At 37.3% G+C, this 27,919-nt stretch overlaps 4 protein-coding genes across 5 annotated transcripts; 1 reads left to right on the top strand and 3 right to left on the bottom strand.

Moving 5' to 3' along the window:
* The first annotated feature begins 4,197 nt into the window (after positions 1-4,197).
* On the top strand, positions 4,198-5,315 carry LOC110110160. Its single transcript, XM_020841507.2, has 2 exons — positions 4,198-4,809; positions 5,136-5,315. Exons 1-2 carry the CDS (start codon positions 4,202-4,204, stop codon positions 5,158-5,160), a joined length of 633 nt encoding a protein of 210 aa, XP_020697166.2. The 5' UTR covers positions 4,198-4,201; the 3' UTR covers positions 5,161-5,315.
* Positions 5,316-5,324: 9 nt separating this feature from the next.
* LOC110110159 (pentatricopeptide repeat-containing protein At2g35030, mitochondrial) lies at positions 5,325-7,755 on the bottom strand. Of its 2 annotated transcripts, none has more exons than XM_020841506.2 (2): positions 5,579-7,755; positions 5,325-5,498 (listed from the first exon to the last, which is right to left on the bottom strand). In XM_020841506.2, the coding sequence occupies exon 1, from the start codon at positions 7,469-7,471 to the stop codon at positions 5,690-5,692; it is 1,782 nt and encodes a 593-aa protein (XP_020697165.1). In that variant the 5' UTR covers positions 7,472-7,755; the 3' UTR covers positions 5,325-5,498; positions 5,579-5,689. The 2 variants fall into 2 exon arrangements, with proteins under 2 accessions (XP_020697165.1, XP_028553699.1); XM_028697866.1 differs by having other exon boundaries at positions 5,325-5,973; positions 6,088-7,755.
* Positions 7,756-23,148: 15,393 nt separating this feature from the next.
* LOC110110135 lies at positions 23,149-23,880 on the bottom strand. Its single transcript, XM_020841476.1, has one exon. It carries the CDS (start codon positions 23,878-23,880, stop codon positions 23,149-23,151), a length of 732 nt encoding a protein of 243 aa, XP_020697135.1.
* A 532-nt stretch (positions 23,881-24,412) lies between these two features.
* Positions 24,413-27,589, bottom strand: LOC110110117 (probable xyloglucan glycosyltransferase 2). The gene is made up of 5 exons (XM_020841438.2): positions 26,882-27,589; positions 26,485-26,793; positions 26,113-26,403; positions 25,373-25,486; positions 24,413-25,238 (listed from the first exon to the last, which is right to left on the bottom strand). The coding sequence occupies exons 1-5, from the start codon at positions 27,404-27,406 to the stop codon at positions 24,606-24,608; spliced, it is 1,872 nt and encodes a 623-aa protein (XP_020697097.1). The 5' UTR covers positions 27,407-27,589; the 3' UTR covers positions 24,413-24,605.
* Positions 27,590-27,919: the final 330 nt, after the last annotated feature.

The raw sequence follows: 27,919 nt of genomic DNA, 5'->3' as shown, positions 1-27,919 counted from the left end.
ATGGCATTCTTAATATTTCTTAAAGCAATTTTTAAGTATAAAATTTTTAATTTTTATACTAAAAAGTAAAACTATTTTAAGAAGCAATAAAAAAGACATCCCAAACGATGCTTAAGGCTTTACTTTGGACGATTTTCTTAGTGCTTTGTGAAGCTGTTGTAGATAAAGTAATTTTTTAAAACAGTTGCAAAAGATAGCTTCCAAGTACAAAAAATTTATAAAAGCAACGAAAAAATAATAGTTTTTTTTTTCTTTTTTTTTGGGGAAATTTCGGGGCCTTAGCCCATTGAATTACTATAAAGAAAATTACAAGTAAAGTAAGAAAAGTCCACTTAAGCAAAAACAAAAAGTGCTAAGGGAGGAGAACCCAAAAATTACAACCCAATGAACTATGAAAGAAAATTAGGGCCAAAAATGTAGAAATTCAAAAAAAGTTGGACTCAGGCTGTAGCAAAGGAGCCGCCAAAATTCATCAAAGATGTTCAAGTGATCCCCTGGTTGCCAAGAAGACCGTCCGAGGGGAATGCTGCAGCAGTCATCATCGTCTAGGCAAAAATCTTCTGATCATTCTCGGGACAGCACGGTTCAACCCCTCTCAAAACATCACAAAAGCCAGCCCCAAACTGCTTGGGCAGGCCATCCAAGGATAGAAGAATCATCCCAGAGCTCAGGCCAAAATACAGAAAAACGAATATACACAGAGAACCGGTCAAGAAGAAGAGCAAGCAGCCCGAATTAGTCCAGCAAATAAGCAAAGTTTTCTCCATTTTTCTACTTTCCCAATTTTAACCGAATGGCTTGTTTGATCTTTTTGGCCACAGTAATCTTGCAATCCAAAATGTTAAATCCACTCAATGATATATCTTATACATATTTGTAACTTTAAAAAAAAAAACTCCTTTTAGATCATTTACATACAAATAAAGGGGGATAATAAAATTCTTATCAAACAAAAATATTGAGGGGATTAATCACATATGTTGCGTCTAATATCTCTCTTTTGATTAACATTATTTTGTTTGAAATGATTTTATTAAATATATAATTAGTGGGCCTTTGATGCTCAGATGGACAAATATCTTTATTCTTAGAGATGGACACGAAACGAGCATATATGTGAAAATGTTGGAGTATCTCCGGTGACAGATAAGATTTGTGAGAGACGCTTTTAATTAGATGGTCTGGTCACATAAAACGGCGGCCTTCTTATGACCTGGTTAGGAGAGTAGATGTATTAGATTTGGCTATGTTAAAAAAGGTAGAGTTAGATCTAAAAAGAATTGATTAGAAAATATTAGAAATGATTTTTCTTTATTTGATTTAATAGAGAATTTAAGTTTTAACATTATACAATGGAGAAAAAAGATTTATGTAACTAACCCTATGTTGTAATGGTTGTAGGATAAAGGTTTGATATTGTTGTTGTTGTGGGTCCTTGCATATTAATAAAAGAAATTTTTTTTAGAAAAAATAAATTGTTAGGCCAAAATACTCTCTTAAAACTTTATTTCTTTATTAATTAAGTTACCATCCTTCAATAGGATAGATTAAGGAATTAATTAGGATTAGGATGATCTCACATTATTACACATAAATTGCCTGGAGTGTCAGCAACGTTAAGCTGACTCTACCTGTGCTCATAATAAATTCATATAAAAAGTTTTTTTTTTGTCACCAATATTATGACTGCTTTAAATTTCTTTCTCATTATTAGTTTTATTTTGATCATGTCATTATATAATCCTTAAACTTTTCCTTAATTATCACATAATATTATTTAGGCGCCTGAAGCTGATTTTGGATTTCGCACTTAACATTTTCTGATGATACCATCTTGCAATCTAAACCTATGAGAGGCATAAATATAGAAAAAAAATAATAATATGCTACATAGAATACATATACAATGTTACATGCTACCATCAACATGCGCCTCCTAATTAGTTGAAGGAGGCTAGGGATTGAATGTAAAAAACTTGAATTTTTGAAAATTAAGAATTTAAATTTATGTTTGAACTGAAGTGCAATGGTGGTAATCCTTTGAGCACTACGGCGTTAGGTTTAGAGCACTTTTTTTTTTTCACTACTTGTAAACAATTATAATATTTTTTTCTAGTGAAGGAGGATAGAGTAATATGAATTTTTGGACTATGATTTGCTTTGCCGCTTTATAAAAATTGTTCAGATTGAAGTACATGATTTTAATCCCATATATGTTTTTGAAATATTTTGATTTTTACCACTGAGTTCTCCTCAAAATTGATTTTATTGGATTTTTTATCGCTTTATTGAACTTTTACCGCACAACTTTTTATATGTTGTCATATGGATTATCTGAAATATTTTGAGTGCAAATTCATGAATTTTAGTGAGTAGAATAAAAGTTATTGAATTTTATATGATTTACAATATATTAAAATTGGATTTTTTTTTATTTAAGCATATTGTTAATATAACCATTGAGAATGAAAATATATATGCAATTGGGTAATATATGTTTGTTATTGCTTTTATTGTAATGTGTGTAAAAGATAAGTAAAGATTGGTTGACCTATTGGTTGAAAATTGTTTAACTTGTACATGAAGATAAGCCGACGGGTGCTTTCTTTAAATACTATTTTTGGTTGTTGTATTCATGTGATGCAATGATATAACGATTAGGAGTTATTAGTACTGTGCCGACAGGCAAATATTGTTGACTTTGTTTACTGAGCGAACAGTTACTGATTATCAACTACCAAAAAATATTATGATAGTCAATACTTCTTACTTGTTTGTGTATGACCACTAAAATATATGTTATATATTCATTATTATTATACAACTTTAATGATACCGTATTAATTTACTGTCACAATATATATTTGTTGTTATTGTATTGCTTTACTTTTACTACCACCGATTTTACTAACAACACTGTACTAATATTGTTACTAATATGTATATCGATACTATTTGATACTATTACTAATTCATTGTACTAATATTGAGCATGTAATATACTAAGCATGTGATTAAGATACCGATTTGATAGGGATATAAAATAATTGGATAACATCTATACATCATTATATGATTTTATTACATTGATTTGATTTCGATGGTCTTTACCGATGCTCTAATTTAATGATTTATATGAGTTCTCTACTTATTCATAATACTGATATGACGACTACTTTAGTGATTGACAACCGTATTGATTTACTGATTTCTTTATTGTAGTGCTTTACTAGATTTTATACCACATCACTTTGTTATTTACATATTCTATTGTTACTTCATGTGAGCTTTACTATTAATGTATAGATTTATGATAATATTTATTATTATTATGATTTGATTATTGGCATGCATATTTCTCATTTGTTGTGTTTTGAGTTCAGTTGTAGGATTTTGTTACTTGCTGGACTCTTGAGTTTATTATATGTTATTAAATGATTTCAGGTCAAGACAATTGAGCATGAGTAAGAGATTGACCAGATTCTTTCAGGTTCAGTTTCTAGTTATTTTAGTTCTTTTTTATACTCAAGATAGATTAGTTATAATATATATGATTATATAAATTCTGAGTAGTGTATATTAATTTTAGATAAATGAATATATATATATATATATATATATATATATAAATATATATATATATACGAAATGAGTGACCTCTCGTCGTCATCAAATGAGGTGAAGGAAGAATTTTATCTATCTGTGTGACTTTCAATTTGACTCGTTCATGGAAGCCAAGAAGCTTTAAACTACTCATTCGAAACCATACCTTTGTGAGATGAAAAAGAGAAAAGCAAACCGTAGAATGGTTTAAAGAGTGAAATAATAAATAATTATAGAATTAATTAAATATTAAATAATAATTAAATTATTAATTAATAAATTATCAATTTAATTAGTTAATAGTAGAATATTTAAATAACTAGTTAAATAATTAATATTATACTAAGTAAATAAAAATATAGAAGGTGAGTTTACTTTAATTAGCTCAAAAGAAAAAGAAAATGTTTATCTAAAATTAAAATGATATTAACTATGACAACCGAAAACGAAGTGCACAATGCACAGAGGTCGCTGTAGAAACAAAAATCGGAGCGAATCCAACCCCCCACGCCTACGCCACCCCCTTCTTATTTCCTTGTCTGAAGAGAAACCAATTCCTTCTACAATCATCACTATTCTCATTAGCGTTCTCCCATCCATGGAGCCAATCAAAAACTTCTACGAATCTGATAGCGACGAATCGTCCACCCTTTCCCTCCGCGACCTTCCACTCCACAGCAATGGCGAAGCCTCCCAAACCCACAGACCCTTCTCCCCTTCACCTGACCTTTTCGATTTCTCCTTCCCCCTTCCGCCAGCCACTAAGGAAAGCAACACCTCCATGTCCGATGTCTTCCTCCATGGACAGCTCCTTCCCAAAAACTCCGCTACAACGCCAAAGCTCCCACCTTTCGTCCACCGTCGAGCAGATTCTTTAGACGGGAACGACGGTGAAGCGCATGCTGTCGATTACCCGCCGCTGAGGAGGGCTTGTTCAGACCCGAGGCCGCCTGCAGGGAGGTGGAAAAAGGGGCATTTTTTTGCGCTCGTGCCGGTGAAGTTTCCGGCGGAGATGGAGATGAGGGATATGAGGACCAGGCAGAGGCGGCAGGGGCCACCGGAGTTGGTTGAGTGCTGTGGCCGGAGGAGTTGCTGGAGTATTCTCCGAGCGATGAGTTGCAAGGCAGCGGAGAGTACCACCGTTGCGCCACTCGTCGCCGCCGGGCGAGCTCCGGGAGCTTCTACTTGCAGGGGCATTTTCAGAAGGTGAGGATGCAGTCTTAAGAATAATACTATATTTCTCTTAATAAATTTAGAGTTAACGATATAACAAGATATTTAAAATTAATAGTTTTTAAAAATTCACAATGCAAATCACCATTTTTATTTCAATAAAACATTATATATTTAGATAAGAAATCTTATATTTTATGTAAAGTGATTAAAAATTAAAACATTAAAATTTTATTAATAATCTTATTTCTCATAAAATATTTATTTAAAAATCTATATCTTATAATTTTATATCCCTTGTAAAAAGATTTATATTTGAATACAATTACAGATTTTGTAATAAGATATCTTATCTCCAGCTGTCCTTGCATACCACAACAATAAGGCGTTCATTTGGATCGAAAATGGAACATACAGCGAGTACTAAAGGTCCATTAAGATCGTCGTCACATCGAAAGGCCAACAAGCAGTGAAAAGATTCGTGATAGATTAGTCAAGGAGATATTTGTAATTGAAGATCACGAGAAATTATTTTGTAAAACATAGAGCCGCGGTACCGAGTGGTACGAAGTACAAGGTAATTTGGCGCATTCTGATTGATCTACGGATGATGTTGGGCATCCGCATGGAATAATTTTTCGAAGATCACACACACAACATATTTGTGCTTATATACAAATCATTCCCCAAAAAGATGGCATGCCTCATTGTCCTCCACCAGTCTGGAGATCACACAGGAAATGTATTAGTACGAATCTTCCTAAGGAGATGCGTTCAAAAATTAGTCGTGACGTTAGAAAACCTGAGTTGCTTGACAATTTGATAGTTCGAACTTCGAAACCTCATGAACAGAACATATCAACAAGGAAAAGACTCTGTGAGCATCTATTAATCTTTGTTGTTTATATTTATTTCACTCTGATGATGCATATTTCAACATCTTCATCTCATGATGAAGTTCCTGGAGCATCCAATCAATGGAGTCAAACTCGATATGAAGCTTATCCCGTGACACAAACACATGAACCTTATTGCCAATGTCGATCCAACTGCATCCCGGTTGCTTCTTCAATCCTCTCTGTGTCATCTCAGATCTAATTTCTGCAACTTCCTTCCATTCTCCAGAAGCGGCATGGATATTTGACATCGACAAATAAGCCCCCGTATTGTAAGGATCTGCTTTCAATAGCTTCCTTCCTGCCAATTTTCCAAGACTTGCATTACTGTGAAAGTTACACCCTCCAAGTAGAGCACCCCAGACAAAAGCCGAAGGGGTCTCAATATTAAGCAAAGAAACCTCGTTTAATCTACCTGCTCGGCTACAGAGATCCGCTAAACAAGCATAGTGATCATCTCTCACTTCAATGGAGCCATCCTTTACTAAAGAGTCAAAAAGTTTCAGTCCCTCGGCCAATAAGCCTGAGTGGCTGCACGCAGAAAGCAATGCAATGTAAGTTACATCATTAGGCTTCAAACCTCTATTACTCATATCCTCAAACAAATGAATCGCTTCTTCACCATAGCCATGATTTGCATATGCAGCCACCATCCCATTCCAATTTACTAAGTCCTTTTGGTCTGAGATATCAAATAATTTTCGGGCCGTTCCAATATCACCACACTTTGAGTACATGCTCATCAGAGCAGATTCCACAAACGGAGAGAATTGAAACTTGGTTTTACTTATGATCTGATGGACTTGCAAGCCTTCGATATGAGCTGCAATGCTGCTGATGGCATTAAGAACACTTAGGTAGGTGCCCTCGTTAGGTCTGATTCCAACAGATAACATTTCCAAGAAGGTTTTCAGCGCCAATTCATTCTCCCCTTCTTGTGCGTATCCTGCTATTATTGTAGTCCATGATACAACGTTCTTTACATGCATTTCATCAAACAGTTTGCGGCCGTGCTTCAAGTTCCTGTTCTGTATAAACCCAGTGATCATTGTGTTCCAGGAAGCGATGTTCCTCTCGGGCATAGCTTCAAAAAGGTGCAGAGCCTGGTCAATTCTCTGATTCTGCATGTAGCCTGAAATCATGGCATTCCAAGATACCACGTTTCTTTGAGGCATATTGTCAAAAACCTCCCGGGCCTCATCAACTCTGCCATTCTGTGACAACCCAGACACAATTGCTGTCCATGAAACGACATCTCTCTGAGTCATCTGAAAGAATAGCCTGCAGGCTTCATCAATTCTGCCGGACTGAGCAAATGCAGTTATAATCGTGTTCCAAGATACAATATTTCTTACAGGCATTTCATCAAACAACTCAAGAGCCTTATCCACCATTCCATTTTCAGCGTAAGCAAAAACCATAGTGTTCCACGAGACGACGTTCTTCTCAGGCATACGGGCAAAAAGGTCCTCAGCATCGCGCAAATGACCTGCACGCGCATAGCCGGAGAGGAGGGCGGTCCAGGTGACAACGTCACGGAGAGCATCGGAACGGTTAAAGAGAAGCTCGGCATCGCGGATCCGTCCTGCATGGGCGTAGGCGGCGATAAGGGCGGTCCAGGATGTAAGATCTCGTTGGGGACTTTCGTCGAATAGTTGGCGGGCTTCGGAGATGCGGCCTTGTCGGCTGAGGCGCGTGATGAGGATGTTTCCATGGGAGATTATGGCGGCCGCAGTGGCCGTGGACGAGAAGGATCGGACTGCAGCGGAGGCAAGGAGGCGGGTGATGGCCGAGTGCATCGACTGGACTCTGGAGAGGAGGAATTCAGCGGAATTCGCATTGAGAACGGGAAGAAAAAGTATATACGTTGGGTTAATTGGATAAAGTTTGCAGTTGGCATGTTTGTGAAAAATGTATAATAGTTTCAGACTTCTATAATCAAGATAATCATATATTTTATTTCATAAATAAAAATAATTAATTCTAATTTGTTATAAAAAATAGTTATAGTTAGTAATTGTTATTGAATGCTAACATTACTGTGAATTTTATGAAAAACTCTAATAATATTTTGCTTCTTGCTTTTGGGGATTGCAAATTCACTTTGCTTCTTATGTTGGAATTGTTGCATTTTATTTTTTTTTTTTGTTAGGGATATTTTTATATTTCTATTGCTAACCTAACTATGTAACAATTTCACAATCAAATTTATTAAAAGTTGTAGTCATCTCAAACATACTAAAAATATTTTTACAGTATATTATTGAAAAGAAATGTTGTTTTGTGTTGAATTTACATATTTTATCTTGTCATGCTTGCAATAATTGATTTTGATTAAAGATATATCTAATATTAATAAATCATAATAACAAAATAGGAATGTTATTTACCCACAATTATGAAACCCTTTAAGTAAAATAAGTTAAACTCTTAAGCATTGAGATGCCTTTTGGAATAATGGTTGGAACTTCGTTAAGAAACTCTGCAATTAAGTGTATTTATCACAAAAAAATTCCTAGGATTGGTGACCTATTGATAAGTTAAACCAATAGGACAAAATTGTAGGGTCCTTAGACTAAAATGGATAATATCTCAATAGTTAAGAATTTGAGTTGTTACAAATAGTATCAGAGCAATACACCAACAAGAAGATATGAACTAAGTGTCATACAAGACAAAGCGCTACGCCATGGGAGCAACCTCTTGAACCCTATATGGGATAAAGTGCTATGTGGTGGGAGTCACCACTTAAACTTGTAGGGACCACCTCTAGATTCTTATTTATCTGGTGGATAATTATGGGATAAAGATGCTGATAATGATATTATTTACTTAAGTGGAGGAGGTTGTAAAACCCCTTAAGTTAAACTCTTAAACAACAAGGGGTCTTTCAGTATAAAAGCATGCTCATCCCCAAGAGCTTTTTAAAAAGTATGCTATTTACCCACTATAATGGTGTAACATTGAATTATTTTTATTTATATAATTAAATATATTGTTTATATATTCGTAAAATTATCACACAAATATCAAATTTAACAATCACATTTTCTATTTTTTGTTCTCAAAATCTCATCAAATTCTCAAAGAATTCCTTGGCAAACTAATATATGAATTTGCTAGTTGAAAGTTTTCAATTGAGTGTTTTGAGTGGCTATAAGCAAGTTAGTTCATACAATGATCGACTTGACTTATATTTATATGTTTAAATAATTATGTTAATTTGAATACAATTTAATTTATTGATCAACAAGCCTTAACACTAACTAGTTTTTCATTTATGTTTGTTATTTAATTTAATAAGTATCTTGTCAAGAATTTGATAGAATGCTTATATTAATGATCATTTAATTACTTATTTAATAACTTGCTTTATGTTTTTTATAATTTTTTGTTCCATTTAGCTTAATTAAGGCAAATTTACAGACATATCACATACACTAGACTCAAACCTAAGACCACTTGGATGCTAATCAAACTTCCCAACCAACAGACCAAGATGAATTGCGTATGCTATTGGTATTTCAAAAATATAAATATAATAAATGTTATATTACTAGGGGTATGGCCCTCTCGAATTTTTTTTAAGAGCAGAATATAGGCTTATTTGGTAAGTATGATAGGGCATGTCCAACAAAATTGCAAACTTTTGTTTGAAGCTAGCTACCGTGAGTCTCCACTCAAACACCGAAAATAATCACACTTTGTAACTGTAAACAGTGTAACAATAATATTTACATAGCAGTATTCACAAAAAACCATTTTTTTGATGAAAATGAAGATGAGAAAAATCTTACATGGAATATTTTTTTTTTTAAATGTTACAAATAAAATTCGGTTGGATATGTGTTACTATTTGCTATGATTATTATTTAATTTTGAAGTTAAAATGAGAGTTCGGTTGGAGATACCTTTAGGCTTTAGGATTAGGGGTGTCAATTCGGGTCAACGGGCCGGGTTCGGATTGAACCCGACTTGACCCGACCATAAACGGGTTGACTAACCCGACCCGGTTTTGCAAACGGGTCAGGTTTGTCAACCTGGACCCGACCCGTGCGGGTTACCGGGTTGACATGACCCGACTCGCGAACATCTTCGGAGCGCCAGTGCCAAGCGAAGCAGAGGGTCGTAGGCTGAGGAGCAAACGCGGGATACTTGGACGTGGACGCGGGATGCCTGGACCGTTGGACGCGAGAAGCCTGGACGGGCCAGAGGGCTGAACGCGAACGCGGACGCCGGATGTGAGACGCCCTGACAGGACGTGGGAAGCGTCGAGCAGCAGACGTGGGACACCTGGACTCGGACGCGACTTGTGATGTGGGATGCGGACACTACCTGATGTCATGACGCGGACACACCCTAACACAACTGAAACCTAACGGGCAGCGCGGACGCGACCTGAGTGATGGGCGGGAAACGGGTCAATTCGGGTCGACCCGCGGGTTGTCGAGTCAACCCGAACCCGACCCGCTTTTCAGACGGGTCAGAAATCTGAACCCGGACCCGACCCGTTTTATAAACGGGTTGACCCGAACCCGGATTTTTTCGGGTCGGATCCGGTTCGGGTCCGGATCGGGTCAACTTTTGACACCCACATTAGGATGTATATAAAACCGAATTCCTCTCACAGCCTCATGACCGAATTGAAGAAATTGCTCCCGCGCTCTCTCTCTCTTCAGCTCTTTCTCACATCAACATCGATAGCCTTGCGACCTGCCGTCCTCACTGCTACACAGCAGAGAGTGTAGAACCTGTTTGTGTTCATCGTCGTCACGGACTCACGAATACGACCTGCTAAGTCGTGAGTGCTGACAAGTCATCCTCACACGACATGGCCAGCGACACCGACCACGCACCCGAGTTGCCTGCTGGTATGTCTTCGTTTGGGCTATTCAGTTTAGCACTTCAAATCATATCTTCTTCAATAAAAAGAAAGAGATTAATACCGCAGGTCCGCATGTACTATATATTACTCCTTATAGAGGATTGGGACGTCAAAATCTGCAATCCGGCATAAGAAACAGTGAAGTGAAGTAAGCTCATTGGGATTTCATATTTCAGAACAATGCTCAAATTTTGAGAAGGTATGATTAAGATTCGTCTCGGAGAGTTTTTTTGCTATTTTGATTAAATTTTTATGCTAGAAATCTGCTTTTAAAAACATTAAGAAACCCGTCCAAAAAACATTCTAAATTTATTTATGTTTTCTCGCTGAAACGTTCTCCTGATATAATAAATTGATTTTTTGCTGCAATTTAGATGAAAATCATTTTATCCTTTGAGAATAGCGACTGTGAAAGGATCAGTAGTGATTTATCTATCATTAACCAATAAAAAATATAAAATATAGAGCCCATCTTAGGCTTTGCTTGGAACAGCTTTTTGCTGCTATTTTTTGCTGCTTTCATAAAATTTTGTTTTAAAATGCATTAAGAGAACTGTCCCAAACAAAAATTTACCCTGTTGGTTGAAAGTTAATTGGATCACTTTGTTTTATCCTCATTAGATCTATTACATTGATATATTTTTGTCTGGAGTTTAACATGATTATCTATTTAGATATATATTGTTGCATCCTGTATTATTCATGGCGGTAGAGAAATATAACATTAACTTCTCAACTTTGTACGAAAATCCGACATGCAATCAAATAAGAGAGAGGGTGTAGCATTTATGAGACATCAAGATTTTTACATGGAAAGCTCCTAAAAAAGGAAAAAAACCACGGGGCCTAACTCAGTTTGATTGAATCTACTATTATTTGCAGTCGATTACAAATGAGGCCCTTCCTTGGAGGGAAGGCCTTGGCTTGATGTGCTTCATATGGAGTACATTGCATAGTATGAGTACAAAAAATCACTGTTGATGTGTTTGTTTGGTCAGAAGGATCATAGTATGGAGACGTAAGTCAGAAGAATCGTAGTTGGCGGACTACGGAGGTCATAAAGATCGTTGTCTAGCGACGGAGGTTGGAAGGACTGTAGTCGGTGGGAGACGTAAGTCGAAATGACCGTAGTCGGCAGGTGACGGAGGTCAGAAGGACTATAGTTGGTGGGCGACGTAAGTCAGAAGGACCGTAGTCGACGGGCAACGGAGGTCAGAAGGACTATAGTTGGTGTGCGATGTAAGTCAGAAGGACCGTAGTCGGCGGGAGATGGAGGTCAGAAGAAAGGCGTCAGGTAGAAATCTAGTAATGAGCGGAGGTCCGGTGTCGAGTAGAAGTTCGATGTCATTCGGCGACCGGGGAGAACTCCGGTGTTAGATGGTATTCAGGCAAAACTCCAGAATCACTTGGAGATCGGATAGAACTCTAACATCACTTGAAAGTCGGGCGGAACTCCGGTGTCACTTGAAAGTGGGGCGGAACTCTGGCGTCACTTGAAAGTCGGGCAAAACACCTGCATCACTTGAAAGTCGGGCATAATTCTAGCGTCCCATGGAAGTCGGGAAGAATTTCGGCATCCCATGAAAATCAGGCAGAATTCCGGCATCCCATTGAAGTCGGGCAGAATTCCTGCGTCCCGTGGAAGTCGGGCAGAATCTAGCTCGGGGGTTTTCGAGGAGAAGTTTCTTCCCTCCTATTATTCTTCTCTTCTCCTTATTCTCTTCTTCTTATTGTTTCTTGCTTGGGTCTCCTCTCAAGAGAAATGAGGGGCTATTTATAGTTTTTTGAGAATGGCATGACCCGTAAATAGGAGACAATCAAGGGCAAATGTGGAGTGGTTTGGATGGATGGCTGATATTGAATCCCTTAATCGTGGGCCGTTTGTCAGACATTTAAAGGTCTTAATGATATCGGAATTCAGCAATCCTGGGCTCGTTGGATTCGTCACGTCGAGCCGCTCGATTCGACTATAAGCATGTTTTGTTTGAAAATCGTTTGATAATCCAAATTGTGGTTTGAACCTTCTTAATGTGTTTCGGGTCTTCGATTTGGACCCATTTGGGATTGGATCGAGTTGAATTTGTTGTCGTTGAGTTCATATTTTCGAGATGCTCAGTTCGACTATAAGTTCGCTGAAATCGGAGTTCAGATGATCGCATATTTAATTTTTGAAGTTTCCAAGTTGATTTTTGCCTCGACATTCGTGTCAGATCAAGATTCGTGGTGGTAGAGTGAGTAAACTTTTCATCTTAGCGATGCACGGATACCCAACACGTAAACAGAAAGATAAGAGTAAAATACCATATATTTTTTGACGTGGAAAGCCCGAAGAGGGAAAAACCACGGGGCCTCGCCCAGGTGAAAAGATTTCACTAAACTTGAGTGAATTACAAGGGTTGACCCATCCCTCACTTTAGAGGCGGTCAAATTACAGTAATTTGGAGAGCTAGTCAAAGGTATGAAGACGGTTGTATGGATGTTCGGCGGCAATCGTCTGTCAGGCAAAGGTCCGGCGGAAGGCGGCGGCCGAGCAAAGGTCCGACGAAGGTCCGGCTAAAGTCCGGCGATGGACGGCGGCCTCGCGAAGGTCCTTCGGAAGGTGGCGGCCGGGCGAAGGTCCGGCGGCAGGCGGCGACAACTCACCGATCCTCATGACCCATTAATTTTGATTGTCCTTTGCTTTGTCTAGATTGACACATTTGCTCCCTCGATCTCACTGAACATGGAACTATCTTCCCTTGGCATCTTTGGTTGAATACAAAAATTCACATTACATCTTAAGGAATACCATCTTTGAGTTGCTACCGAAACAGTGAAGGATCAACCTATCCTTAAGATGTAATGTGAATTTTTGTATTCAACCAAAGATGCCAAGGGAAGATAGTTCCATCTTCAGTGAGATCGAGGGAGCAAATGTGTCAATATAGACAAAGCAAAGGACAATCAAAATTAATGGGCCATGGGGATCGGTGAGTGTAGTGGATCACTACATACCAGCAAAGGTGAATCAAATGATAGTTGGACAGGCGTGACTTAGCAGAGGCGGGGACAGAGATCAAAAAAGGGCAGCGTTGGAGTGGGAAGAGTACTGGATGCACTGTAGAACTTGTGTGGGCTAGGGGTTTCACTTGTTTAAGAGATCATAACCACATATACAAACACTATTGTTTGTTGCATCTATGTCTTAACTACACTGTAGAATGCAATTAATAAAATATAGTCTATGGTTGGCAAGTGCACGCAGGACCAGACTGACCAGTCATATATAGGATATGGCAACGGAGGCCATGGAGCTGTGATTAGTAAGTGTGAATAAGGTTGACGATCGAGAAGGCCACCATGATGATGAAGGCGGTGAGTTTGAGGGTATGAGATGATCGAAGAGAATTATTTTTTGAAATGCAACGGAGGGAATGGAGCTGTGATGAATAGGAGATTGTGATTAGTAAGTGTGAATAAGGTTGACAATCGAGAAGGCCATTGTGATGAGGAAGGCGGTGAGTTCGAGGGTATGAGATGATCAAAGAGATTCATTTTTTGAAATCATGTTATTAGGGAGAAAGAATTGTAAATAATTGACTCTTTAGTTGAATTGTCATACTAGTACGAGCAAATATGTGTCTATATAGACAAGAGAAGAGAACAATAAAGAAAAAATATAATGCTAGGGAATATCCTCGATAATGGGGAAATATTACAATAATGAATTTTATAGTTTCCATTATAAATGGTTAGCACATTTGATAATTTAGATAAAATAATACACTTGTACAGATAATTAAATTTAAGTGATGACACCTATATCATGATTAAGTTAATTGTGTGACAAATATGTATAGATCTTCCCAGTAAAGATGCTCTTGTGAACCTGTAGTCCACATCAACACCTTTGCAGAAATGTTTTGTGACCACACTTTGAAGCATGCGGATGTTTAGTTCGGTGATTAAATTGTGCCCAACCTTTTTTTTAACTTTAAGAAAGATTAAAGATTGAGGAAAATAACTTTTTCAAATATTTTAATTTGCTACTTGGCATCAATTTTTTCTGGAGTACTTGTTCATAATAGTGTTAATTTAAAGAGATGCACTTTGAATTGTTTGGGAAGATTCTGAGTTTTACACATTTACTAGTTAGGATCCCCATTATGTGGGAATTGATAAATTAGATTCTTGAATGTTATAAGATATATGAATCTTTGCAATCATCTTGTGTGGAATAGCAATTCCATGGAGCACTCAAATCACACCGTGTTCTTGACGAAATTTTTTTTTGTGCGGACAATAGACGGTATTCAGAGACCAACCAGAATGCGCCACATCATTTTTTTGCTCGGTATTGGAGCTCCATATCGCTATGTACCAGGTGACGTGATGTGTTCTGATTGATCTCCAGACTGTTTGGTGTACACACATAATGTTTTCTCGGAAACTGCAGATTATAAAATGTTGTTCGGTATGGGAAGCCAGCCTGCCACAACTTAGCGACAATAGAAGCAAACAAAGGAAACATAACAACAACATCAAACATTCATATAACTACGTGGAATGTATTATAAGAATTCTTTTTCTCAATTACTCATTTAAATAAAAAACATAAAATATAATAAAATAATAGATAGATCGACAAGCATTATGAATAGACTTGTTCAAAATGCTTTAAATGCGTGTTTTTAGATTGAGAAAATTTACTTTGGAACATTGTTCATCATATGTTCACTAGATTAATTTTTATTAGACATTATAGTTTCATCATTATAATCTATTAGGGATAGTCATGGCCTAAGTTGAATCAAATATATCACTTAGTTTATATGAATTAATCTGAAAAGTCAAATCATTAAATAAAAATTATTATTAGGAGTATAAATGAGTTGAGCAGTGTTGAAGAGAAGCCTGATACGAGCTTGACTTGACTAGTTTTCCTTGACTTAAATCTCGAAATTGAGCTTGCTAGTAATGCTCAAGCTTAAGCTCATCAATGTACTTGATCTTCAAGAGTAGCTTGTCGAGTTCTATAATACTAATGAGCAGAGATAACTTATCAAGGTCTAATATTCTAGACATTTATGTATATATTTGTGTGTTAAGTGAGGAGGCTAACTTCCCTCAATTATTTTGGATAAAATTTAGTTTCAATTTTGGATATTGATGGCTATCAAATTCAAAATTTATTGATGCTTAATTTCTCAAAATGATTGTTACCTAACCTAAGCTCTGTTTATATTTAACTTTTTACACCTACTAACTCATTTTGCAACTATAAAAAATGAAGCATACATCCCACAGTAAATAGAGAGAAGAAATAACTGAGGAAGAAAGAGGAAGAGGGATGAAGCTATCAAGGGAAAATTTTAAGAATAAGTATGATCATAAATTGTATTAACAGTTTAAACATGTTTTTTTAAAAAATTAAATATAGGAAAAATCATCTGTTTAATAGGCGACTTATGCTGACTAGGATTAGTTGAGTCAGGTAGCCGTTATGCTGAGTAGACAAAGAAATGTAGATATTAATAAGTCGCCCATTAAATGGACGACTTAGCCCTATTTAAAAAAAATAATGAGTAGTATTTAAAAGTTAAAAAAAAATTCTACAAGTGGTGCAAGAATAGCATGTAAATGAAATTTTTTTGACTATAAGATTTGATATTAGATTTAACTATTCAAAGATATTAAATTTAACACTCATAAAATAATAATTATTTTTTTTAAAATTAGATTTTATAATAAAAAGATTGGCACCACAAATGTATGTATTAGTTATATATACTAAAAATAATGTATATAATAATTAGAATTGAATAGGTATGATTAGAGTTAATGAGTGTTTCATTATAAATATATAAAAAAAGTTTTAAATAGACTCACATGCAATTTACTACTCAAGTAAAAAAGATTCATAAATAAAATGGTAATAATTTAAATGATCCATTATATAAGCATAATGAAATACATAAAAGGATGAACTAGCGTCGCCTACGTGGCCTCTGTGGCAATGCATCAGTGTCTGGAGTGTAAGGTTGTGGAGGTCATCGTGGCCTTTGACGTAACATGTGTTGTTCCTCCGCAGCAACTTTTTCCTCAGCTATGTCATCTGTATGAAGGGAGCTTGATACAAAATCTGGGGTGAGGTATGCATCCAAATCCGCTGGCACTTAGTTACTGAAGAGGTCCCCAAAGGGCCCTTGATCAGGATAAGAGGAGGGTCCAGCATATCCACTATAATGCTGAGGAGCGTATAGGTCATGGAAAATGGTGTATCATGCTCACTTCTATCATCAAAGTATCCTTGATCTTGAATATACAACTGCCTGCGCAAACCACGTCAAAGCTCTATCACTGTGTTTATGTCCCTATGTTGTTGTGTATCATTTGTACCATTGAAGTGTTGTCGCAAAGCATGTTCAGTACCTAGAAAAAAATCCCTCTGAATTAACAAAAAAAATTTATTATTTCACAAAAAAAAAATTATCTAAGGAATTTATAATATGCTCAATTTGAACCCTCAACAGGTGCCTTCAATATGTATAGTGTTGCCCATGACTTGTACCACTATATGTAGTAATGAATCGAGTAATTATTGTGCTGGTCAAAGAGGTCCCCTATAACTATATATCCACGCATGCTCTCTCATACTACATTCAGTCCATGTCTGGTTTCCCACGATCATCTACCCTTTTAAAGCTTGGTTCCATTGGTTGGACGTTAGTAGTGGGGCACAATCCAAACTATTGTAGTACTCTATCTAGCAAGTGTCACTCAACCCTCTTCCAACTAATCAAAGGCACTCGTGCAGTCCAAATGTCCTCCCCTGACAGATAAATCTGTGCGACTTGAGCATGAAGCACATTCCTTCAATTAAGTCATTAGGAATCGAGAATTCATCTTCCATTATCACCACATCATAAACATCATCAAAGTCAACTTCCTGATCCCATTGTTGTGTAGTCCTACAAGTTTCGGCGTAGTTATTATTTGCCACCATTGTATCCTCACTGTCGACTGATCTAGAATAGTAATATTGAATGACATTTCTAATCTCATCATTATCAACTGCAACTCCATCGTTAACCATTGGTAAAAGATCAGCACCATCATCATTAGAGAACTGCTCACTAGAGCCACTACTCATAGTCTCATAATCACAATGATATGAAGGGACTAATTGTCTGGACGGTATTGGAGGTTCCTGCGTCTGTTGGTTCTCTGTATCACTATATTGAAAATATTATTTATCATTTATTAATCAATAATACAAATTTCTACAGAACTATTAGTGATATGTGATATAGGGAACTCATTAATGAAGGGCTTCTTCTACTGCTTCTACCCTTGCAGGACCAATGACCACATCAACCCTTTCAACTTGGGTTAAAGTTGTATATCTTTGTGAATTTGGAGGCTCGGTATTATCTTCAGTCACATTAATCTCTTCAACATCAACATACATGATGAGAAATTCTGTTTCAGCTTAACATAATAGAACTTCACAAATATCGTCATCTTCAGCATGTGAAGCGACAAACTCATTTCCCACATGCACTCGACAGACTAAGTTTGCAAAAAACTTTATAGGATCATACTTAAGCGCTCTAAGTATCCTTAACTTAACATGCTCTAAGTTTATATTTCTCAGCACATGTAAGGGATGATTCCTACCCTCAGAATAACTTGGTGCAAATTTATCATCCACTTGTAACTCACCTCCATACAGTAGCATGAAGGTTGCACCACGTCCACTCATTATTGAACTCGTACCTAAACCTAAGTTATATAACATGAGAATATCATAATGAAATACTACATTAATTCAATTATGACATAAACATATTTAAATGATTAGTATAATATGAAAAAATTTAATATCCAATAAATTACTTCTAATTATCTCTCTACCAAATAATAACTCAAAACAAAAACTAAAAATTTTAATTTTAAAATACTTCTAATTATCTCTCTACTTAACATAACCTTGATTATTTTGAAAATAAAACTTATTAAGGATTTCATCTCAAAATTTATTCGAACTAACATACATATAACTTCAAAATAATTAAAATTATTACAACAAATAATTAAAAATTAAATAATTTTTTTTTAAATTTTACCTCTTTCCAAACACATGTAAAATTAAGCCAAATATTTACTTGAACATACACTAACTTCAAAATATAATGAGTATTGCTTAATAAACAAAATAGGAAAATATTCAAAAAAATTTGTATCCAACCTTCATCTTCTCCATCCCAAAATAACAAAAAAAAAAACACGTATATTTACAGCACAAATTGTCACTTTAAATATATAATTCAACCCTAAATCACAGATCTACAAAATGTTTAAAACATTCACATCCTAAATGCAGAAATCTATATTTATCGCAAATAAATTTTGAAATTAATTCAACAAACAAAGAGATGTACATAAAAAATTAGAGAAACAGTCCGCAAAACATAAATCTTTACTTCTCCAAGCAAAATAAACACTAATCAACATGCATTTAACTTAATTAACATAAAATACATAAATAAAAACTTACCTTACCTGATGCCGGTGAAGAACCGAAGCGGCTGCAAGAAATGGCAAAGAGGGAGAGGAATGGATTGGGAAAGGGAAAGTTGAAATTTTATCTAAGCAAAAGTCGCCCGTTTAACTGGGGACTAAGTTTAAGTCATCTAATTGCCACATCATCTGCCACGTTGTTCTTTGGGTTAGACATAAGTTTCCTTTCAAACGAGCGACTTTGCCTTTTTTTTAAATTCTTTCAACGTCATGCTTAATCATATAGTTAACTCACTAATTATGCTTACTTTGAAAAATTGCCCAGCTATCAACTGTAGCAGTGAAAGCTCTCATAGCAAAGAAAGAATACAAACATAGAATTATTATCAAGATCTTCTCCACATCAAACCATTTTCTTCATGTAAAAAGTGATTGTGTTTTCTCTCAATCATTAATATAGATGAAGGGATGTCTTTGCCTTTATTCATACGATTTGTCTAATCGCGCATACCAATTTAGCGACTTTCTATTAGCTCAACAGTTGATTTCCTCACGTCGAATATTCCAATGACTTAACCTTCATATTTCATTCTGAAAATATGAAAATTGTAGAAACGCAAGCCAGCAGAGGAGAAGAGAGACATCAAGAAGATAAGAGAAACATGAAGAATGTATTATTCCTTCTCTGCCATTACAGAGATGATCGTATGGTATTTATAGCCAAAGCTAGCATAACTAAGTACACTTGTCATAATCTAATTGGATAGCATAGATACAATAGTAAATATTATAATTGCTCTTAACATTCTCCCGCAAACTAAGTATTAGTAGTAATGGTTAGTTTGTCCCGAAGCAATTTGAATCTTGGTGTAGCCAATGGTTTGGTAAGAATATCCGCAATTTGATCAATTGTGCTAATGGGTAGAAGGCGAATAACTTTGTTCGAAATGTGATCACGGATGAATCGTTGATCAATTTCGATGTGCTTCTTACGAGCATGGAAGACGGGATTATTGGCTAGTGCGATTGTTGACATGTTGTCGCAAAATACGCAGAACGCTGAAATCTGTAAGCAGGCGTTTAATCCATATGGTATAGGCTGTGGCAGAGGCTAATGCTCGGTATTCCGATTCTGTAGATGAACGGGATACCGTATTTTGTTTCTTCACCGTCCATGAGACTAATGTATCTCCAAGAAACGTGCAGAATCCCGATGTAGACTTCCTGGTTGCTGGATCCGATGCCCAGTCCGCGTCCGAGTATGTGCGAAGACAGAGACTGGAACGAGTAATTGGTAGTCCGAATTCTGTAGAACCTTGGATGTACCGAAGGAGTTTCTTGAGCATTATTGTATGAATTGGAGCTGGATTGTGCATGTATTGAGAGAGATTATTGACCGCATAGGCAATGTCCGGCCTCGTTAGTGTGAGATATTGAAGGCTTCCAATGAGTTGCCGGTAGCGTAAGGCGTCAAAGATTGGCTGGTTTCTCTGCTGAGTGGCTGTAATTTTTGTAATAGAGGGATTAGCGACCGAGTTACATTTCTGTAGCTCGGCCATTTGAATTATAGATTTGGCATAGGAGCTTTGAGAGAGAAAGTACTTATCTGAGGTTTGATCAATCTTAATGCCAAGGAAATGATTTACCGAGCCAAGTTGTTTCATCGAGAATTTGGATTGGAGCTTAACAAGGAGATCAAATATGGCTTGTTCGTTATTACCGGTCAGGAGTATATCGTCGACGTAGACCAATAAGTATATGTGTGTAGTCCCCTTGTGCATTATGAGAAGAGAAGGATCCGCCTGACTGTGAGAAAATCCAAGCTGACTGAGATAGGAAGTAAATGTTGTATACCAAAGTCTGGGAGCTTGACGCAGTCCGTAAATTGCTTTGTGTAGCCGACAGACATGCAGAGGATTAGTGGCGTCTTAGAAACCTTTAGGCTGCTGAATGTATATGGTCTCGTGGATATCGCCGTGCAAGAATGCGTTGGCGACATCAAGTTGTTGGATGCGCCAATTATGAAACAGAGCCACCGTAAAGAGAATCCTAATAGTAGGAATTTTGGCGACGGGACTGAATGTGTCCTGATAGTTAATGCCGTATTCCTGTTGATTCCCTAGAGCAACTAAATGCGCTTTGTATCTTGCCACTGAACCATCAGAGTTATACTTGGTCCGATATGTCCACTTGGAGCCGAGGATTTTACTGTTAGCGGGCGGTGCCACCAATGTCCAGGTGCCCTGTTTTTGGAGAGCAAAAAATTCCTGCGCCATGGCCTGTCGCCACTCGAATTGTTTGCTTGCCTTGCTGTATGTGGTCGGATCATCTTGATTTTGAGTGTGATGAAGTAAATTGAGGCGTTGGACGGGTTTAAGAGATCTCGTCTTGGACCTGGTAGTCATCTGGTGTTTGGCGCTTGTGTCACGGGACGGTAAAGATGTCGTAGTAGGAGCAGTGTTAACTGGTAAGACATGTTGTTGTATAGTAGTATTATTAGACAACTGAGGAGTAGATCTGAAGACATTGCTTTCACGAGTGCAGGAATGTCGGATGGAGTGGGGTATGAGAAGCTGATGTGGTGGTTGGTTTGTTGGTTGAGTGGGCTTAGAGAGAGTATCTGCGTAAGGAAAAACAGATTCGTTGAACGTAACATTCCTTGAAATAAAAATTTTATTAGTTACCGGATTGAGACATTTGTATCCTTTGGATGTCTCGGAGTAGCCTAAAAAGATACATGAGGGAGAGGTTGGCATGAGCTTGGTTCGCTGTCCCAATGGTACCAGAGGAAAACATTGACATCCGAAAACTCTTAGATGTTCATACGAAGGTTGAATGTTGAACATTCTTGTGAGCGGAGTAATGTTATTTGTCGTGGGAGATGGCAAACGATTGATCAGGTAAGTGGCCGTGAGTGCTGCGTCGAGCCAGAAGGTCATCGGGAGACCTGCCGTGTGTAACAGGGTTCTGGTTGTGGTAATGATGTGCCTGTGCTTACGTTCCGCAATTCCATTTTGTTCCGGGGTATAGGGACATGAATATTGGTGTCGAATACTTTGTCTTAGTGAAATTGAGAAAACGATTATTAATGAACTCACCGCCACCATCTGTACGAATGGTTTTGATTTTAAAATTTGTTTGTTTTTCGATAAAAACGGTAAAGTGAATGAAAGTATTAGTTACATCGGACTTGTGCATAATAGGAAAAAGCCAAGTAAAACGAGAAAAGTCGTCAACGAATATGAGATAATAGCGAAACCCTTGGTTAGACGAAACTGGGGACGGACCCCAAACATCGGAATGAACCAATTCAAGAGGAAATTTAGTTCGGCTAACGGAGTTTTCAAATACTAGCTTTTGACCTTTACATGACATACAAGTAGTGCAAAGAGATTTAGCAGATACAATGCGTAAAGTAGGATTGCTAATTGAAATATTATCCAGGACCCGTTGATGTGGGTGACCCAGACGAAGATGCCAGCTGTTCGACGAAATTCTGGAGGCTTGTAATGCAGTAGCCGGTGCAGGTTGAGTAGCCTTGGCCACCTTGTACATTCCATGGCTGCACGGGCCTCTAAGGATAACCTGATTTGTCTTCCGATCCTTGAATACAAAACCGTTTTCGTCAAAAGTTATGGATATATAATTATCTTTAACTAGATTGGAAATAGAAAGTAAATTGTAGGAGAGCGAGGGAATATGCAACAGTCGAGAAAGAGTAAGCTTACGGGTTGGGGTAGGAAGAATTCCCGATCCCGTATGTGCTATAGGGACGGATCTTCCATCCCCAAGAGTTACCGTATCGTTGCCTTTGTAGTTATTATAGAATTCAAGATTGTCAGTCGTGTTCGTCATGTGAGACGAGGCCCCGGAGTCTATGTACCAATCCGTGTTAGTCGTGTTGTCGTGTTGAGCCGTGAGAGCCCTGTTGTTCTTAGCCGCGGGTTGATTGGGTGTGTAGTTGGGATTAAGTCGATGCCAACATACTTCTGCGCCGTGACCCTTTTTCTTTCAAATTTGACATGTGACTGCGGAGGAGGCTGGATTGGGTGCTCCAGAGGTATTACCAGACAGCTGTCGGACCCGTCCTCATCTACCGCGGCCTCGAACGGAGTATAGTGCCGATTGGTTGTCCGGCAGTTTGGGAAATTTTAATGCCGCCGACTTGAGATGGATTTCTTCGATGATAAGGAGCGCATATAAAGTGTCGAGGGACAGCGAACCTTGCATAGTTCGGATGGTAGTGGTGAATGACTGGTATGCCGGTGGAAGGCCGTTTAAGATGTAAATGATGACGTCTTCGGGATCAACCGAGGAATCGGCCGAAGCAATTTGATCGACGATTTTCTTGATCTCAGTAAGGTACTGAGTCATAGACCTCGTCTCCATAGAGATGTTATGTAACTCGTGTTTAAGCTGGATTACCTTCGAGCGATTAGAGGATTGAAATCGGGTGTGAAGAGTGGCCCATATTTCTTGGGTGGATTCAAGATGAATCACGTAGGGAAGAACCTCCGGTGAGATGGTGGAGCACATGGCCGTTGCCAAATTCTGATCAGTGACCATCCAAGATCGCGTATCGATGTTCGGATCAGCATTTTTCGAAGAGTTTTTGGGATCAAGAAATGCTGTGAACCCGTTCGCACGAAATAACTTGGCGATTTGAGTGCTCCAAATCGGGAAGTTGTCCAGAGTGAGGGCGCAAGGCACTAAGAACTTGAGATTAGAGATTACGAATTTTAATGAGGAGATGGCCGTCGATTCGCCCGCTGCGACGGAAGTGGTAGCAACCGAGGATGACGCCTGTTCTTGATGCGCCATGTCTTGAACCTCAAGATCGACCTACTTCTGATACCATGTAGAAACGCAAGCCAGCAGAGGAGAAGAGAGACAGCAAGAAGATAAGAGAAACATGAAGAATGTATTATTCCTTCTCTGCCATTACAGAGATGACCGTATGGTATTTATAGCCAAAGCTAGCATAACTAAGTACACTTGTCATAATCTAATTGGATAGCAGAGATACAATAGTAAATATTATAATTGCTCTTAACAAAAATGACTAACATTCATGTCTCCCCCCTCTACTATTAAAGCATATCATTAATTCAACCATTATTTCTATTCCGGCGCAAGACTATTCATCAAACTTTGCATTAGTAGATATAATGTTATTTATATTAATAATATAGAATAATACACAATAAAAATATTTAACAAACAAATGATTACTTATATAATAGATATAGTCAAGTGGATATATGCAAATAAACTGGACTGAAGTACAAGAACAAAATCCAAATTGCCTTAATCTTTTTTTCTTTATGAAAACCAGCAAACAAGCAATCCACAATGGCTAGAAGATAAATAGGAATCTAGTTAACAAGATCCCTTTACACCTGGATTTAACATAATGGTAATCTCACTGCTTTACTTGCAGTGGCTGTTCTTTTCCAATCTGCAATTGCTACATAATATGAGTTATATATAACATAATCAATCTTATCAAGTGAGGCCATAGTTTTTCTCTTCTTCGATCGAATCTGCTAAGGGAATAGACCAAATCCTACTATAAGATACATCATCCCTTGAAAGAGTAACAGGTAAAAGTGAATCGGTTTAGCTGCCAACAAGCTTCTGCCTGCAGCTATAAGAAGGAGAAGAGCAACTGCAAGCTCTTCCTTGTAAATCTGTTTGCCCTTCTTTACTGGAACAGAACTCACTTCCTTCTTCTCCTTCGATTTGCTTTTCTCCACAAGCTTGCCATCCAAGGCTCTTCTGCGAACATCAGGAGAAGAATGGCTCTTTGTATCTATCTCAATTGCTTCTAACATTTCGGGTTTCAATGGCCGACCGGCTTTCTTAGTGACAACCCATTCATGGGAGCTCCCTAGCTGTAACAATCCAGAGAACATTGCACTGAACTTAGTCATTGACATTGTGTTCTCAAACAAGAGATGTGGCAGAATGAAGGGGAAAGTTCCTGGTGCCAAGAAGCTGTTGAAGAGAGACATAATAATTGGCACATAGCAGATAAGCCAAACTGGAAGCTCGGTTCCAGGAACGAACATGGTTATAGGGAGAATGAAACCGATTAGTGAGAATGAATAAAATGGAAGAATTAACTTCCTTAATAGAAAGAACAAGAAGATCAGGTTTGCCTTCTTCCATCCTGATATCTGCAAGTTCATGAATACAAATCGATATGTTAAAGAATTGCAACTATGTTGAATAGTGCTCGAGGATCAAATAGAAGAAACAATATTCATGAAATCATGATATGTGGAAAAGAAGAAACGAGAAAATTTCAAACCTTTGATGTTAGAACAGTAGGAAGGCATAAGCGGAATAGATTAATAGGGCCAGAATGCCATCTATGTTGTTGCTTCTGGTAAGTCTCATATGATTCTGGAGCCTCGCAAAGGACCTGTCAGTGGGATTTGCTCCTAGAATTACTCTCAGAAATGTTGCAGAAAATATGCTTATTTTTGTGTTGTAGGAATTCAATATTTTAAAAAGTGAAAGCATGAAGTAAGACGTTTGATCCATGTATAAAATAGAATGTAAGCTTCAAAAAAAGCAAATAAAAAGCTTCATCATTTTAATTTTATATATTTAAAAATATTAAAATATATTATTCTGACATAAAATTAAATAAATATTAAAAATAAAAATATTTCAAGCTTCTCATGCTTTAGGCTTAATTTAGTTTGGGACAATTTCTTTATTGATTTTTAAACTAGTTCTTTAGTTCAAAAAAATTTGGTATTAAAAAACTGCTTTAATAAGCTGTGAAAAAGCTCTTCAAACCAACAATAGTGTTTTGGATTAATTATTGTGCGGACGCCGAACGCCGTACGGAAACAAACCAGAATAAGTCATGTCACCCTTGTGTTAGGCACCGCGGCTCGGTACTGCACTCGATACAGCTGACGTGGCGCATTCTGATTGGCCAACGGACGACGTTCTATGTCCGTTCTCCGCACAAAATAATTTCTTTATCATTCAGTATGTTATTAAACATTCACTGCAATACAGAAAGAAGCAAATTACCCTGACATCATTTAATAAAATAAAATTCCATCCACACAAATGGGCACGAACAGCTATATCCATATCCTCAACGGTTGTTCTGTCAAGCCAGCCTCCACAGTCCTCCAATGCCTTGATCCTCCAAACACCTGCTGTTCCATTGAAGCCAAAAAAGTTGAAGAAAACCCCATTCACCTGTTGCTCCACTTCAAAATGGAAGCACAGATTGATATACTGAACTCTAGTTAGCAAATTCTCATCCTTATTTGCAAAGCTCCATCTTGCCTGAACCAAAGCAAGATCTGGATTTCCCTGCACCACAATATCAAACAAGAATGATATAACATACACAAATAAATTTTCATGAAATTTAGATGAAATTATTGTTCTTACATTGAAGTGAGGAACAGTTTTCTTAAGAAAGTCTGGGCCTGGCTGAAAATCAGCATCGAATATAGCTACAAACTCGTAGTTCTTGACATAGTCACAACTCATAGCAGATTTGAGGTTCCCTGCTTTATATCCGGATCTGGATAAGCGGTGCCTGTGGATTATATTTATTCCTCTTTGATTCCACTTGGAAACCTCAGCTTGAATTAATAGACAGATTCTCTCATCATCTGAGTCATCAAGAACTTGGATCAAAATCCTATCTTTTGGCCAATCAAGTTGACAGGCAGATGAAATGGCTTGTTCATATACCTGTAGCAATAATATTCCATGACCTTTTCTTGTTAGGAACAGCGAAAAAAGAACATTTTTTAAAGTGAATCAACTGTGCTTCTCTTACCTCTTTCTCATTGCACATTGGAAGCTGAACCAGGACCATAGGGAAATCCGTCTCAGCTTTGAAAGCTTCGCACTGGATTCTTGGCTTGATGTTCCTTAGCTTGATCCATAAGCATCCAAGGCACAATATGATTCTATCCAAGGACTGCACGACTGAAAGGACAATACAAATGTCTGACAGAATCTTAACTGGGAATGAAATATATCTAGCTCGAAACAAGATCCATGAAAAGTATGTCGAATGCATCCATCCCTCTTTCTCAATGCCTTCAGGTTTTTGCAAATACCATCGATTCCAATAGGCCACTACTTCTAAAGTAAGAACGAGGAAGGAGAAGAGTAGCAGACCAGTGATGAAGCTAAAGAGAAAACTCCCCTTGCCTTGTTTGTCAGTTTTGGTAGAAATGGGAATGGGAAACTGTTTCTTGAGGACATTGGAGGCCTCATGAGCCTTCAAGAAGAAGGACGATATGGATTGCTTAGCAGGATTGTCGGTCTTGAACAACAAGTCATTGGATTCCTCCATTCTGACAACTTCAGTAGCTAAGCTCTCTGTTTTCTTCTTCCTTGGAAATTGGAGGAGAAATCCCTATCCTTGGGCTTCCCCAGCTTTCAACAAGAGATCAAAATGGATTCAAATTAATAGCTTGACCTCACTTTTAGTATCAAATTAAAAACTTTCTGAGAGAAAACTTGAAAGCAACAGAGATCCAGGCGTAAAGCAGTGGAAAGAGGCAAAATGCAGAAATGAACTAAATATTTGCTGGTTTCTGCAATATTATTTTGGATCTGTTGAGTACTATACTTGGCCAAAAAAATAAATAAATTCACATAATTTGTATTTTACAATAAATTCAATAGAAAATAAGATTATTATTATTATTTTTATTTTAAAACTTTAAATCAAATACAAATATATCATTTGTCCCATGAGCACTTCTTCAAATCAAATTTTTTTCAAAGCAAATAACAGTAATGACAAAAGGAATTCAAAACTGTTATTTTGATTGTGGATATTGAGAGAAATATTTGAACTTTT

Source organism: Dendrobium catenatum, unplaced genomic scaffold (assembly GCF_001605985.2).
Source record: "Dendrobium catenatum unplaced genomic scaffold, ASM160598v2 fragScaff_scaffold_1021, whole genome shotgun sequence".
Taxonomy (NCBI): Eukaryota; Viridiplantae; Streptophyta; class Magnoliopsida; order Asparagales; family Orchidaceae; genus Dendrobium; species Dendrobium catenatum.
Note: the sequence above shows the minus strand (reverse complement) of the source record. Positions and strands in the feature narration are given on the sequence as shown.